Source organism: Pimephales promelas, chromosome 22 (genome assembly GCF_988280905.1).
Source record: "Pimephales promelas chromosome 22, fPimPro1.hap1.1, whole genome shotgun sequence".
Classification (NCBI taxonomy): domain Eukaryota; kingdom Metazoa; phylum Chordata; class Actinopteri; order Cypriniformes; family Leuciscidae; genus Pimephales; species Pimephales promelas.
In genome coordinates, this window is record NC_142790.1 from 12,041,347 (window position 1) to 12,055,798 (window position 14,452).

Genomic DNA, 14,452 nt, shown 5'->3' on the forward strand with positions numbered 1-14,452 from the left:
CTTAATATCTAGTGGCCCTTTCATGGCTCCGTCGTGCACAAAGCAGATATATAAAACATGTGAGGAGGAGAAGGCTGATACATGCAGATCTTGTCTATAAAGTCAAATAAATCCAAAACACATTACATTATAAACATCAACATACCATTTCCTTTCCAGTGCATATTGGTTCTACAGCTTATCTACAATAAAGCAGCAGCTGACACATACCCAAAGCAACAGCTTTTCCTCAAACCCTAACCCTGACATGACGGTCCTCGTAGTGGAGAACTGTCCTTACATTTCAGGTCAGTGTCATGCCCATCCCCCAACACACGAGTTATGAAAATGTATGAACTGAGCAAGGTACATTTTACTCGAATTTGAGACGTCACAACAGCGTCTTTAAGACGACAGTCCACGTCAACCAGTCGAGTATGATGCCCAACCATCCTACACTTAAAGGGTTAGTTCACCCAAAAATGAAATTTCAGTCAGTATTTACTCACCCTCAGGTTGTTCCAAACCTCTATGTGTTTATTTGTTCTGCTGAACACAAAGGAAGATATTTGGAAGAATGTTTTAATCAAACAGATCTCATTCCCCATTGACTACCATAGTAGGAAAAAATACATATACAAATATCTTCCTTTGTGTTCAGCAGAACAAATAAACACATATAGGTTTGGAACAGCATGAGGGTGAGTAATTACAGACTGAAATTTCATTTTTAGGTGAACTAACCCTTTAACATTGCCTGTGTCAAAGAGAAGAAAACAAAGAAGGAACATCCGTTCACTTACTTTCTGTTTCACTGATGAGGAAGGATTCACACTGCATTCAGTCACAGCCACTGATGTCTCGTCACACAATTCCTGTAATTATGAGAAAGACAGGTACAACACTGAGGCAAGGATGTTTGCTAATTGGTCACCGCAACTAATTCTAGAATCAACCAAAGTCTTAATATCTAGTTGCCCTTTCATGGCTCCGTCGTGCACAAAGCAGACATATAAAACATGTGAGGAGGAGAAGGCTGACATGCAGATCTTGTCTATAAAGTCAGATAACATTATAAACATCAACATATCATTTCCTTTCCAGTGCATATTGGTTCTACAGCTTATCCACAATAAAGCAGCAGCTGACACATACCCAAAGCAACAGCTTTTCCTCAAACCCTAACCCTGACATGACTGTCCTCGTAGTGGAGAACTGTCCTTACATTTCAGGTCAGTGTCATGCCCATCCCCCAACACACGAGTTATGAAAATGTATGAACTGAGCAAGGTACATTTTACTCGAATTTGAGACGTCACAACAGCGTCTTTAAGACGACAGTCCACGTCAACCAGTTGAGTATGATGCCCAACCATCCTACACTTAACATTGCCTGTGTCAATGAGAAGAAAACAATGAAGGAACATCCGTTCACTTACTTTCTGTTTCACTGATGAGGAAGGATTCACACTGCATTCAGTCACAGCCACTGATGTCTCGTCACACAATTCCTGTAATTATGAGAAAGACAGGTACAACACTGAGGCAAGGATGTCTGCCAATTGGTCACTGCAACTAATTCTAGAATCAACCAAAGTCTTAGGCTGAATCCCAATTATCCGTCTTACCCTTTCCCCTTCCCCCTACCCCTCACCCCTTCCACCTTCCCCTCACCCCTACCCCTATCCCCCACCCCTTACCCTTCCCCCTACCCCTCACTCCTACACCCCACCCCTATCCCCCACCCCTTACCCCTACCCCTCACTCCTACACAGTCACAGCCACTGATGTCTCGTCACACAATTCCTGTAATTATGAGAAAGACAGGTACAACACTGAGGCAAGGATGTTTGCTAATTGGTCACCGCAACTAATTCTAGAATCAACCAAAGTCTTAATATCTAGTGGCCCTTTTATGGCTCCGTCGTGCACAAAGCAGACATATAAAACATGTGAGGAGGAGAAGGCTGATACATGCAGATCTGGTCTATAAAGTCAAATAAATCCAAAACACATTACATTATAAACATCAACATACCATTTCCTTTCCAGTGCATATTGGTTCTACAGCTTATCTACAATAAAGCAGCAGCTGACACATACCCAAAGCAACATCTTTTCCTCAAACCCTAACCCTGACATGACGGTCCTCGTAGTGGAGAACTGTCCTTACATTTCAGGTCAGTGTCATGCCCATCCCCCAACACACGAGTTATGAAAATGTATGAACTGAGCAAGGTACATTTTACTCGAATTTGAGACGTCACAACAGCGTCTTTAAGACGACAGTCCACGTCAACCAGTCGAGTATGATGCCCAACCATCCTACACTTAAAGGGTTAGTTCACCCAAAAATGAAATTTCTGTCAGTATTTACTCACCCTCAGGTTGTTCCAAACCTCTATGTGTTTATTTGTTCTGCTGAACACAAAGGAAGATATTTGGAAGAATGTTTTAATCAAACAGATCTCATTCCCCATTGACTACCATAGTAGGAAAAAATACATATACAAATATCTTCCTTTGTGTTCAGCAGAACAAATAAACACATATAGGTTTGGAACAGCATGAGGGTGAGTAAATACTGACAGAATTTTCATTTTTAGGTGAACTAACCCTTTAACATTGCCTCTGTCAAAGAGAAGAAAACAATGAAGGAACATCCGTTCACTTACTTTCTGTTTCACTGATGAGGAAGGATTCACACTGCATTCAGTCACAGCCACTGATGTCTCGTCACACAATTCCTGTAATTATGAGAAAGACAGGTACAACACTGAGGCAAGGATGTCTGCCAATTGGTCACCGCAACTAATTCTAGAATCAACCAAAGTCTTAATATCTAGTGGCCCTTTCATGGCTTCGTCGTGCACAAAGCAGACATATAAAACATGTGAGGAGGAGAAGGCTGACACACAGATCTTGTCTATAAAGTCAGATAACATTATAAACATCAACATATCATTTCCTTTCCAGTGCATATTGGTTCTACAGCTTATCCACAATAAAGCAGCAGCTGACACATACCCAAAGCAACAGCTTTTCCTCAAACCCTAACCCTAACATGACGGTCCTCATAGTGGAGAACTGTCCTTACATTTCAGGTCAGTGTCATGCCCATCCCCCAACACACGAGTTATGAAAATAAAGCAGAAATGCAGACTTTTTTTTTTAATAATCTGCATCATATAAAAAACTAAAATTCATGAAATACAGAACATGGTTGACTTTCAGTGATAAAGTCTTTCAGAGACTCACCCTTAAATGCCAAGGCCAAGAGGAATCCCCATAGTTGTATGTGACCTCTTCATCTGGAAAGATATGTCTTATACTAAACAGACACAGGTGTGGCCTTCCATCAACAATGATTGTCTTGACTTTGCAATTTGGATTTTTGTCATCATTCACCAACCGAAGTGGACCAAGCGAAGTGTCCTCTTTTGTTGCATCTATGTGGTGATAAAAATAGTGCAGTAAGAATATAAGGTTCTAGTTGAACATTTGGGTTAGGCTATTCTTGGCTGGCCTATTTAACCTATACTCAAATACACATTGTGAAAGTTAACTTGACTTCCTAAGAATTTAATAGGTCAGATGATCCACATAAGGTAAAAAATAATAATACCCCAGATGAACAATAACCATGTTATTAGAGATGAACCGATTACAATTTTCTAGGCCAATCCCAATTTCCGATTTTTCCTTGAGTTTGACCTGCCGATTTTAGCCGATTCTGATTTCATTTTTTCAAATCACTTCACATTACACACAAATATTTATTTTCTATCTTCTCTTTAATTGAACATTTTGCATAGAACATTTTTAGATACATAAAAGATAATTGCTATAAAACAGAACTATATCAAGTTCTCCTGGTGTGGGAAATTCACACACATCTGAAGTGCAGTGTTATGGAAGAACCATTTCCTTTTCACATCCAATAAACAACTAGAAAAAAATGATATATTTAATATAAATAAAATCGGCATATGTCAGACTGACTGGCCGGTCGCCGATCACGGCCGATCACGTGGAAATTGGTCGATTCCGATCACCAGCCGACCAATCGGTGCATCTCCACATGTTATTGATTATCTCTAACTAATATGTTCCTAATGTTATGAGAACCCTAGCAAATCTGCTATTGTAATAGTGCGGCATGATTAACCATATCAAAATTGTAATCACTATGTCAAGCTTATGCGATCAAAATGCTGCAATTTTATGTAAAATAAACAATGGGCTGTTAACGCAATTAACCCAGCATCTGTTATTTTTTGTCATCCTTTGGCTAGTGTTACATGATAATGCTCTCATGCGATTGCTTAAAACCATTCACGCGAGACAAGTCAAAAGAAAGCGCGCATCCGACTGTGACTCACAGAAAGACGTGTGCCAGTATCATGTGCATGCACAGACCGCGCGCCAGAATACAGTACAATTCATTTTTTTTCCAGAAATCAATGGCTTATTGATCATTATAGATGTTATCAATCATTTAGTTGTTGTTGCTAGTTTGAGTTGAGAAATACACATTTCAGAATTATCACTAATCTGTGTGTGCATTTTGCTTTAGAACCAAGCAAGTCGACTCATGAAACTATTTGTTTATTATATCGCATTTGCAATATTGACCTCAAAAATTCCAATATAACATTTTCCCCAAATCGTGCAGCCCTATATTGTAATAATAATAATCATCATAATCATAACTAAAAAGAAACAGCCAGCTTACCAATAACGTGTTTCATTCCATGTGAAGTTGAACAAGTAGTTGCCTTAAACATCTTTAACATGTTTACTTTGAGAGAGAATCCCACGGTATTCAACAACAAAGGTGGATGGTTCAATGTGCTCAAGTGCAAACACACCTCTCCCTAAAAGGGCAAAATAATATAAACAATAAAATTAAATGAATAATAAAAATAAAACATGAACCCAAGAGCACCTATATGTTACACAGTTAAACAACCTATCATTTTAAAGAGTTAAAACCTGTAAAAATGTGTACTGTAATATGAGGTGCAGGAAATAAATAAAAAAAAAAATTAAGCATTGGTTTTCACTGTGATATTAATTGTAAAATTGTGAAAATTGACATCCCTACTGTATACATAGTTTTAAGTATTTATTTAAAAGTAACAATAATAATAATAATAATAAAAATTGATTAATCTCTTAACCTTTACGAAAATGAGCAGCTTAAATGTGTGAATGTGAAAGATCATGTCCAGACTGCCAGCAATAGGGGTACTTTTCATTCTTTCAAATGCATGTCTTGTCTACTTTATGATTTAATTTGCCTGCAGTCTGAACATGGTCAAATTGCCTTGTGGTGCACAATCAATTTACCTTTGAATGTGTTGATTTGTCGTCCCTCAATGAAGGCTTTGTCTTTATCCGACAATATGTGTTCTTTTGCATCCTGCTCAGGTTTTATTCGCTTCTTTCTTAACATGTTGACTGAAAACATTCCAGAAAACATAATTAGTATGTAGCCTATAAGCTTCATAATATACAGTTCATTATCGTCAGACTGTAGTCTATATCAATATATACAACATTTCAAGTCAAGTCAAGTCACTTCACACATAAATAGGTTTTTAAGACTTGTTACTTTTGATAAGAAACAGTCACTGATTTCAAATTCAGTCCATTTTAATAACATTTTATCACTCCTTAATGTGGTGCCTCAGATCAAATAAAGCCAAACTCGTTACGTTAGAAAAATTAACTATAGAGAGAAAGTTTTAGAAAATGTTACAGGTATTACACCTATTTAAACATTAAAATAATCAATAAAAATAGAATCGAAAGAATGTGAATTAAAATTGAATGGAATCATAAAATATCTGCTAATATCCAGCCCTAAAATAAATCAACTAAAGTTAAATAGTTTTGTCACATAATTCTATTGACAGTAACGTTACATTAACGAAAGTATAGCCTACTTTTACATTATTTTTCGTTTCTGCTTATTAATATATTTCTGTATCTTACTGTATTAAACTGTAAATTCATCCACTCAACTTTACCAGTCATCGTGATGACAACATAGATTTGATTTATTTCAAAATAAGTCTATGAACAACAAGAGAATTTCGTTTGTAATAAACAAAACAAAAAAAAGTGAATAGCATGTGCAAGATGTTTGGGGACGCCCTTTTTAAATGCCTATGGACTGATATTAGCGGCCATGTTTAAAATAATGTAACTAACGTTATTTAAAACTGACTCATAACACTTAACTCCATAAAGGTAGAATATAAATAAACACACTTACCTTCCTCGTGATAATCTCCCGCAATAGCTCGTCAACTTCGCTCGAATTCTGCTAATTAATAATCTTCTCTTCTGATTAATCACACCGTCACAACACACAGGCGATAGAGATCAAATGCGCAGGCGCGGCGCGCTGACTTTGACGGACGTGAAAAGCAGCCAATCACTGACGAGGATTCCAGCGTTCCACCAATGAATCGCGCTTGGGCGTGGTCTGGGTGTATGAAATGTGTATGATACTGCAGTACCATCGAATTTCACATAGAGGGAGATTATACACTCTGAGCATACACTGATACACACTGAAAAACGGGTACAACGGATTTATAAGGACATATTGAGAAAAAGCGGGAGGTGGTTTATCGCTACCTTATAAGCCTTTCTACATTGCTCGACTTATGAGGACATTAGTGCTGTCCTCATAGTTACGGTATGTCCTCATAGAGTCGGTATGTATCCATGTGTTTTGTCCTCATAATCCGGTCGCACCAACGCACACACACACACACACACACACACACAAACTTATAAAGAGTCTGTAAAAAGAATATAAAAAAAAAATAACACACATATACACATAAAATTTTCCTACCTGTGTCCATCGGCTTGTTGCTTGCGTAGGTCTTTCATAATACCCTCAATTTCTTTCTCTTTTTCTCTGAACATTTCTCTAAGAGACTGAGTACTCAGCTCCTGTTCTGCCACCCTCCCTTGCTGGGTTTCTATGATGGTAGATCTGCTGAGAGAGAAAACAAGCCAAACAAATAAGAAACAAGGAGGGAAAAGTAGATATTGCAGATCAACATTACATTAATAGCTAATTAATAGCATGGAAGCAGTGTCCTATTGTCACGCCTGCCAGCCGGAGTGTCTATGACAGCCACCAGAGGGCACTCCCTCCATCTTTGTTATCTCATCATGTACTGCATTTCCCATAACCCATTGCTCGGACTCACTATGTCTCATTACTTTCAACTGTTTCTCATTAGCCTTGTAAACTCTTCCTATGTAATGCTGCGTTCAAGTCATCTCGTATAGATCGTAATTACGAATTGAATGCACTTGAACGCCACCACAATGTCGTAAATACCAGTGGGGAGCTCGGGATTTTCTTTAAGCCCCGATCTGTACGAGTTGGGGGCGTGTCAGTGAGAAACGTTCATTCAACGTCTGTTGACGGTAAAATTTAATTGAATTTCAATGTTTACTCATTGACATTGTAAGGCTTTTTCATTTATAAAGCAAGCTCTCTGCCCAAAATATGATATCATTGTAATATAAAAATTATACCTAATGATAGAGTTTACAGTGGCTTCATAAGCTAATAAAAAACAAAAAGAAAAACACACCTGATGCGCATTTTTTGTTCTTCATTTTTTTATTAGCAGAGTTAACAAACCTTGCTGTGTTTTCGTGTAATTCATTAAAAGAAGGTACACCGCCATTTTGCTCCGACGAAACTGACTTGAACACACCTCACGTCGTAAACACGACTTCCCACCTCGTACGTACGAACTTCCCATGAGGACTTGAACGCAGCATAAGCCCTGCATGGTTGTTTATTCACTCATTGTGAAGTCTTGAATGTTTTACACTGTATTTCTCAGTGCTCTCTGGTTTCATGTGTAATGGTTCTGACCTTCTGCCTGGATTGCCCTTATAAATGACTGTGTTTGGGTCCTCAACTTGTGTGTCTAAACCTTATGTAACACCTAACTATGGGTTATCAAGATGCATTAAATCTAAGTATATATCAAGCAAAATATACTAGCAAAGTCTAAGGTTGAAAGCAGAACTACATAGCTGAAGTCTCTATGTTGGGATGCCATGAGTAGATTGTCATAAAGCAATAAAATGTTTTTGATCTACAGTAAAAGTCTTCCTTCCGTCATTTGGTTGTTTCTTTGTCTCATCTGAGAAGTAGGTATTAAGCACAGCACTATACTGTGTTTTGCAGAATTGGAAGTTATGTAAACACAAAAACATCCAACAAACCTGAGTAATGCAATTCTGCTTATACAGAGGAGAAAGAGACGGAAAGATTGAGGACAATGGTTTTGGTTTATATTGACCATGGCTAATACATAATCATGCATGTCTAAACAGTTCATAAAAACATGATTGAATAATCATGATCCATGGGTTCATTATCCAAAAGCATGGTTAGCCAATTATGGTCTTCTATTGACGTTCTATTGAATTGTGTTGGTAACAGCAGAACCTGCAACCATAGGCCACGTTTACACAAAGCCGGGTATTTAGCAAAACGAATATTTTCCCCCTCTCCGTTTTCAAAAATAACATTGTTCACACACCAGCATAAATACGCCGTCGAGCGCCATCATAACTATGCCAAACTAATTGGCGGCAGTGGATAAAGCCAGCTAATCAGAATCCCCAGAATCGACAAGAGAGAACCTAAAACGCTGTTTCTCCCAGTTCACACGACAACACATAACCGGTGTTTTCAGAAATCTCCACTTTGGCCGGAGTTTTAGAAATAATCGTTTTCTGTGATAAAAACGGGGTTTTCGTGTAAACGAGAGGCCAATCCGCAGGGAAATATCTGCGTTTTCCCTTCGTGTAAACGGGGCCATAGTTGGCTTTGGGAAACGCCCCTGATAAGCATCCCTTGATTACTTTTTTTTTTTTTTTTTGTAGTTGATTACTCGCTTTTAACAAACAAAGAAATTTTTAGACACTATGATGATGTGAATAGTATCATCACATTTATATCATATTGTGAACATTCCATGAGGTATTTAAAGAGAAGTTTTTTTGTCTTACACATATTAGTGTAACAGACGCAGGCCAGTGAGAGCTGTGCATTTAAACCTCACTCCCCTAGGCTCAAGAAACTGACGCTACAGACTACAGTCTTTAGCCTCCTTGTTATTGTCGACTGATGCTAGAGCGCCCCTTGAGATTAGGGGAGTGAGGTTTAAACTCACAGCTCTCACTGGTCTGTGTCTGTTAAAGGGGTGATGAACTGAGAAATCAGGTCAAAAGAGGTCATCATATTATAAGAAAATCCTGTAAGTTTCAGAACTGAAAACGTCCTTGTTAGTCCAATATAAGCTTTTATTTACACCAGCCCCAGCAAACGACTCATTTTTAAAAGTGGGGAACTATGACGTCAAAGAGGATAAAACACCACCCCCGCAGAAGAAGATCAACGCCTACTTCAACACGGCAGGTTTAGCCCCGCCCATCAATTCACGCATTACACACATAGCTAAATAACAAAGACCTACCTCGTGATGACAAACCGGATCGAGCTACAGAGCAATACAGAATATTGTGCAGTGCCTGGTTGTGGAAAAAGACGCTGCATATGCTTCCTCTGGATCCCAATAGGACTGCATGGATGAACTTTATTTTTCATTACGTTCCACTCCAGCTGATGAGGGTTAAACCGTCTGTTCGCTTCATTTCACTGAGGATTATTTTGTAAACACGGCTGGATTTGCAGACCGATTAGGAGTAAAGAACGGATCTGATAGGAATTGTGCAACACACGGACTCTGGGTCGAACATGTAGGCGAATCATTCCGGTTGCCATTTTACAACATTGGACTATTTCAAAACAATTTTCTCCACGTACACCGACGAGGTGAGTTGAAAAACTCATTATAATATGCAAAACTGTTATCCACTCACTGCAGTGGCCGTTTACTTCCAAGTCTTCAGTGCGAAACGCCCATAAAAAACATGCGTTTCTGAGCTGGTCTCAAAGCTAGGGTAGAAAATAGCTTATTAGTTATTCATTTTGATGTTTTTGAATGCAAAAACCAAGCGAACGTCATAAGCTCACCTCAGAAAACAATATAATAAAATTTAAAAAGCCAGTGCATGACCCCTTTAATAATAATAATTCATTACATTCATATAGCGCTTTTCTAAGTACTCAAAGCTCTTTACATATAGATGGGTAAATCTCCTCAACCACCAATGTGCAGCATTGTGACAGCAGTCATCACCCCCCAAACCTCACTGCCATCAGGGTCATAGCACCCCCTCCAGTTAGAACCGCCCACTCTAAGCGGTAATCGAACCCCAGCCTGTTCACATAGGAGGTGGGCGCTCTAATGTGAGAGACTAAAGACCCTAGTCTCTAACGTCAGTCACTAGAGTGCCTCTTGAGAGTGAGGTTTACACGCACAGCTCTTACTGGCCTACGCCTGTTACATTAGTGCAATTTTTTCTGTCTAAAGTAAAACCATACATAAGAACACACAGGTCAACTTACAATCTGTCTATCTCTCCTCTAGTATCGTCCAGTGAACTGATGCCACAGCGGGCAGGAGCGGTTTGGGCAGCTCGTCTGACACCTCCATCTCCATCCACACCTCGCCCTGAGACAGAGAAAGAGAGAGTAGATACTGACTGCAACACCAAATTAACACTCCTTGTGAAAAAGTATGTGATGGTACCATACTGCATTAAGTTATTCAAAGTACCACAGACCTTGTAGATGCCACCAGGGTTAGTTCACCCCAAAATGAAAATTCTGTCTGTAATACTCACCCTCATGTTGTTCCAAGCCCATAAGACTTTCGTTCATCTTCGGAACACAAATTACGATATTTTTGATTAAATCTGAGAGCTGTCTCACTCCTCCTTAGGCTTCTAAGGATAAAATCTTCTCTCAGATTTTATCAAAAATATCGTAATTTGTGTTCTGAAGATGAACAAAAGTCTTACAGGGTTGGAACAGCATGAGGGTGAGAAATTATTGACAGAATTTTCATTTTGGGGTGAACTAACCCTTTAACATGGTGCAAGTCCAAAAATAGGCTTCAGGAATATTAACATTTTACCATATTCAAAAAACACAGTAACACACACACCAAAACCAAGATTTTTGTAAGTGACTCCTCACCTGTTCGTGGCCTATTATGTGTTCTGATACCCAGGTCTAAGATGTGCTGCTTGGCTATATTTAGTTTACTCTGTAGCGTCCCCTTCTGGCTTTCTAGAGTCGCTACACGAGCCTCTAGCTCTTGAATGGTGTCCTCCAGCTCTCCATCCCTCCCCGCAGACGAATGTCCGTGCTTTAATCGCAGCAGTTTAGTTGATAACCTGAACAGCCAAGACAATAGTCTTACTCTTCTTAAGGTGGTGTATTTTGGGGTATAAAAACATTGAGCGTTCAGGTTGCATAGTCCTGGGACTGCAAGCACAAGCTGAGTAACTACCATTGAGATGAATGGAAATGATGATGTTGATAGTGCGCGTTTCTGTACCTGCGTAGTTTTTGGTCTTGTGTGCGGCAGTGTTGTTTGAGAAGTGTGTTCTCCTCCTGTAGACGGAAACACTGGTCTTCCAGATGCTCGCGTGGTACTCTGAACAGTCGCTGACGATCTGTATAAAGACAGAGACTTAGAAAACAACCCAGAGTAGCTACTATTTACAGTTCTGGCTCAGAAGTCGCTCTTTCATAGCCCGGGACAGTATACTGAAGAAAGAAGTTTACATTTCTTTGGGATATTGACTTTGTCTCAGATACTTCTTCTAAAAAATAAGCACAAATTAGATCATTGCTAATATACAGTAAGTGTATAGAGCAATGAAACATGGATATTATGGTTGGACTAATAATGAAACAAGTAAATTATCCTTGAAATTCTCAGGGAGACATTAGATTACTGAGACATTTTTCACAGGTCAGAAAATGTCTCCATTTGCACGCTATTTGAATCTAACTGACCGTTAGATTCAAAGAATACAATATCTAATAGTAATAAATAAAACTAATATATTTCTGAATTATTAAACCTACTAAGAAATAGTAGTGCATAGTGGTGAAGTGAGTGTTGAGACACGTCTTACCCTTTATCTTGAGCACCTGTGGTGGTCTTCTCCAGCTTCTGGCATCTTGATCTGTGTCTAAAATAAAGCATACATTGATCCATTGACAGAACAGATCCTCTCATTTAAACAAACCAGAAATAAAAATGCATTTGATCTTGCAACCTAAATATACACATACCATGTCAGCACTATACACACCTGTGAGAACAGTTATCAGTCCTGCTCTCAAGCCCACGTCCCTCACAGGGAGGTCACCTGCTGTATCATCCACCGCCAATGACATTATGAAAACTAACAGCTCTTACCAATCACTGCCTTTATATGAGCCGAGGCATTCGGAAGTGATGTCACCACAGAGGAAGTCAATGGGACAAATGTCTTTCTTATTCTGCGTCACAAAGAAAATAATGAAACATTTCAAATTAAGTTCTTAAAAATGAGATTAAATTATAAAAAACTAATATGAAACTAATATTAACATTTTAAAAACATATCATTTAAAGCTAAACTTATGTGAAATGTTATATTCAGTTAATTATAAAGGAGGGGTTTCCATCTTTATACCAATCCATGGACTTCCAACATAAAAACATCTGTGATTGTATGTAAATGAAAATCTAATTCACTCATGTGTCAGCTCCATCCCCCTTAGGATGTGAGGGAATGGTGCAATGAAAGAAAAGGAGAACGGAGGAATCGCAGGAAGTCTTGTTTTGGTATTGGAATATTCTTAAAACATTGTGGATGGTATGCTTTTCGTCTCCAAACCAAACTTGGGTTTGAAGTGTTGATTTAAGAAGTGTTGCTCTTCACTGTGAAGATCTAAACATATTTAGATATACTGGAAATTGCAATGGAAGACTTCGATATATCAACAGAAAACGTTGATTTTTTTTTAACAAGAGATCACTTCCGCTGCTTTCAGACCGAAGTGGCCATGCATCCAGATCACTTGGAGGTGGCTGTGGTTACAAGAGGTAAAAATTATATAAATACTGTTCGTTTTCTCACACAAACCGCTCGTTTCGTGTCTTAGGCCATCAATGTGTGCTTACATTAAATCATCAGTCATTAAAGTCACAGTCATTGAATCATGTTTAATTTGGACTTCTCTGTGCATGCTCTCGGAGGTGGACCCCATATACCTCCATTATATGACTGACAGACAAGAACGGTTTGACCAAATGTCAAAATTGAATTGCTGCAAAAGATGCTTTCCAACAGGTTTTATCGTAGGTTTTGTCCAAGTCAAGTCAATGGAGTTTAAAATTTCAATCTTAACTATTTCATCAGAAACAATCTTTAAACTGGGCTTGAAGAAAACATACATTTACCAACCAACCCATAGACTGCACTGATAAGAAGTTTCTTTAGCACCAAATTTGCATTGATTTCAACACTGATAAGAAGTTTCTTTAGCACCAAATTTGCATTGATTTCAACACTGATAAGAAGTTTCTTTAGCACCAAACCAGCACCTTATGCCTTAAAGACTGCAGAAAATTCAGCTTTACCAACTGAATTATATTCTAAAACGTTATTTATTAATAATATAAAAAGTTTTTTTTTTTTACTTTTAAAGCAACATAAAAAAACGTTTTAAAAAAATCTTACCGTATTTTTTTACCCATTTTTTTCATCTAAAACATACAATTTTATTTATTTAATTATTCGTATGCATGCGTAAAACAACAGAGAGACCGAATATGCATCAATTATATCTAGAATCAAGATAAATGAATTTGTTACACAGCAGAACAATTTCTATTTTACTAATGAAGGCAAACAGATACATGGACACAAGCTTTAGATTGACAATATTATTGCAACTTCCTTTAATAAACAAAAACATCCTATTCTGAAAATTATTATGATACTTATACAAATGGAAATGAAGACATAGATGACATAGATAAACTGAGCAAAGTTTTCTCAGTCACAGACTCACATACCTGTTGGTGTCAGTGTGTCTCCTGTGCTTTAGTGAGTGTTAATCCTCCTCTCAGCACGTGTCATTCATATTCCTTCAACAGGTCTATCCTCTTCACTGTAGTGTTCCTCATAGTCAACTCATCATCAGTAGCAGCATAAAACTCTTGTTTTGGGTCTGATTGTTAGTTTCTCTTTTACTTGGAAAGACGCTGTCTCATCAGTCCAACTTTAATCTGCTTAATCTCTTTCTCTGCACCTGCTCCTGTCAAATGTGTTCCTGCCTTTTCTCAGCATTTCTCAATTACAAATGCTCTGTGTATAAATACAAATAAGACATATGTTCCCTTGGAACAAACAAACATTGTTCATTGACTGTCTGATGCACAAAAAATGCTATAAGACGGTAATTATTATGATGAGCAGCATATGGTTTTAGAACCCTAGT

General features: G+C 38.2%; 1 protein-coding gene and 1 non-coding gene across 3 annotated transcripts in view; both read right to left on the minus strand.

The window, feature by feature from the left end:
- rpgrip1 (RPGR interacting protein 1) overlaps positions 1 to 12,399 on the minus strand; it is a 35,653-nt gene extending 23,254 nt beyond the window's left edge. Inside the window, exons 1-7 of the mRNA XM_089125777.1 lie at positions 12,274 to 12,399; positions 12,094 to 12,150; positions 11,508 to 11,625; positions 11,144 to 11,343; positions 10,511 to 10,616; positions 8,257 to 8,271; positions 6,854 to 6,997 (exon numbers count right to left, since the gene is read on the minus strand). Of these exons, the coding sequence (XP_088981903.1) occupies positions 6,854 to 6,997; positions 8,257 to 8,271; positions 10,511 to 10,616; positions 11,144 to 11,343; positions 11,508 to 11,625; positions 12,094 to 12,150; positions 12,274 to 12,358 (725 nt within the window). The 5' untranslated portion in view covers positions 12,359 to 12,399. The remainder of the gene's footprint in view (positions 1 to 6,853; positions 6,998 to 8,256; positions 8,272 to 10,510; positions 10,617 to 11,143; positions 11,344 to 11,507; positions 11,626 to 12,093; positions 12,151 to 12,273) is intronic.
- On the minus strand, positions 3,252 to 6,781 carry LOC120475766 (uncharacterized). 2 transcript variants are annotated; one of them, XR_016149312.1, is made up of 4 exons: positions 6,263 to 6,781; positions 5,332 to 5,442; positions 4,715 to 4,856; positions 3,252 to 3,428 (listed from the first exon to the last, which is right to left on the minus strand). It is a non-coding gene; the product is annotated as an uncharacterized LOC120475766 (transcript). The 2 variants fall into 2 exon arrangements; XR_016149311.1 differs by having other exon boundaries at positions 5,332 to 6,781.
- Positions 12,400 to 14,452: the final 2,053 nt, after the last annotated feature.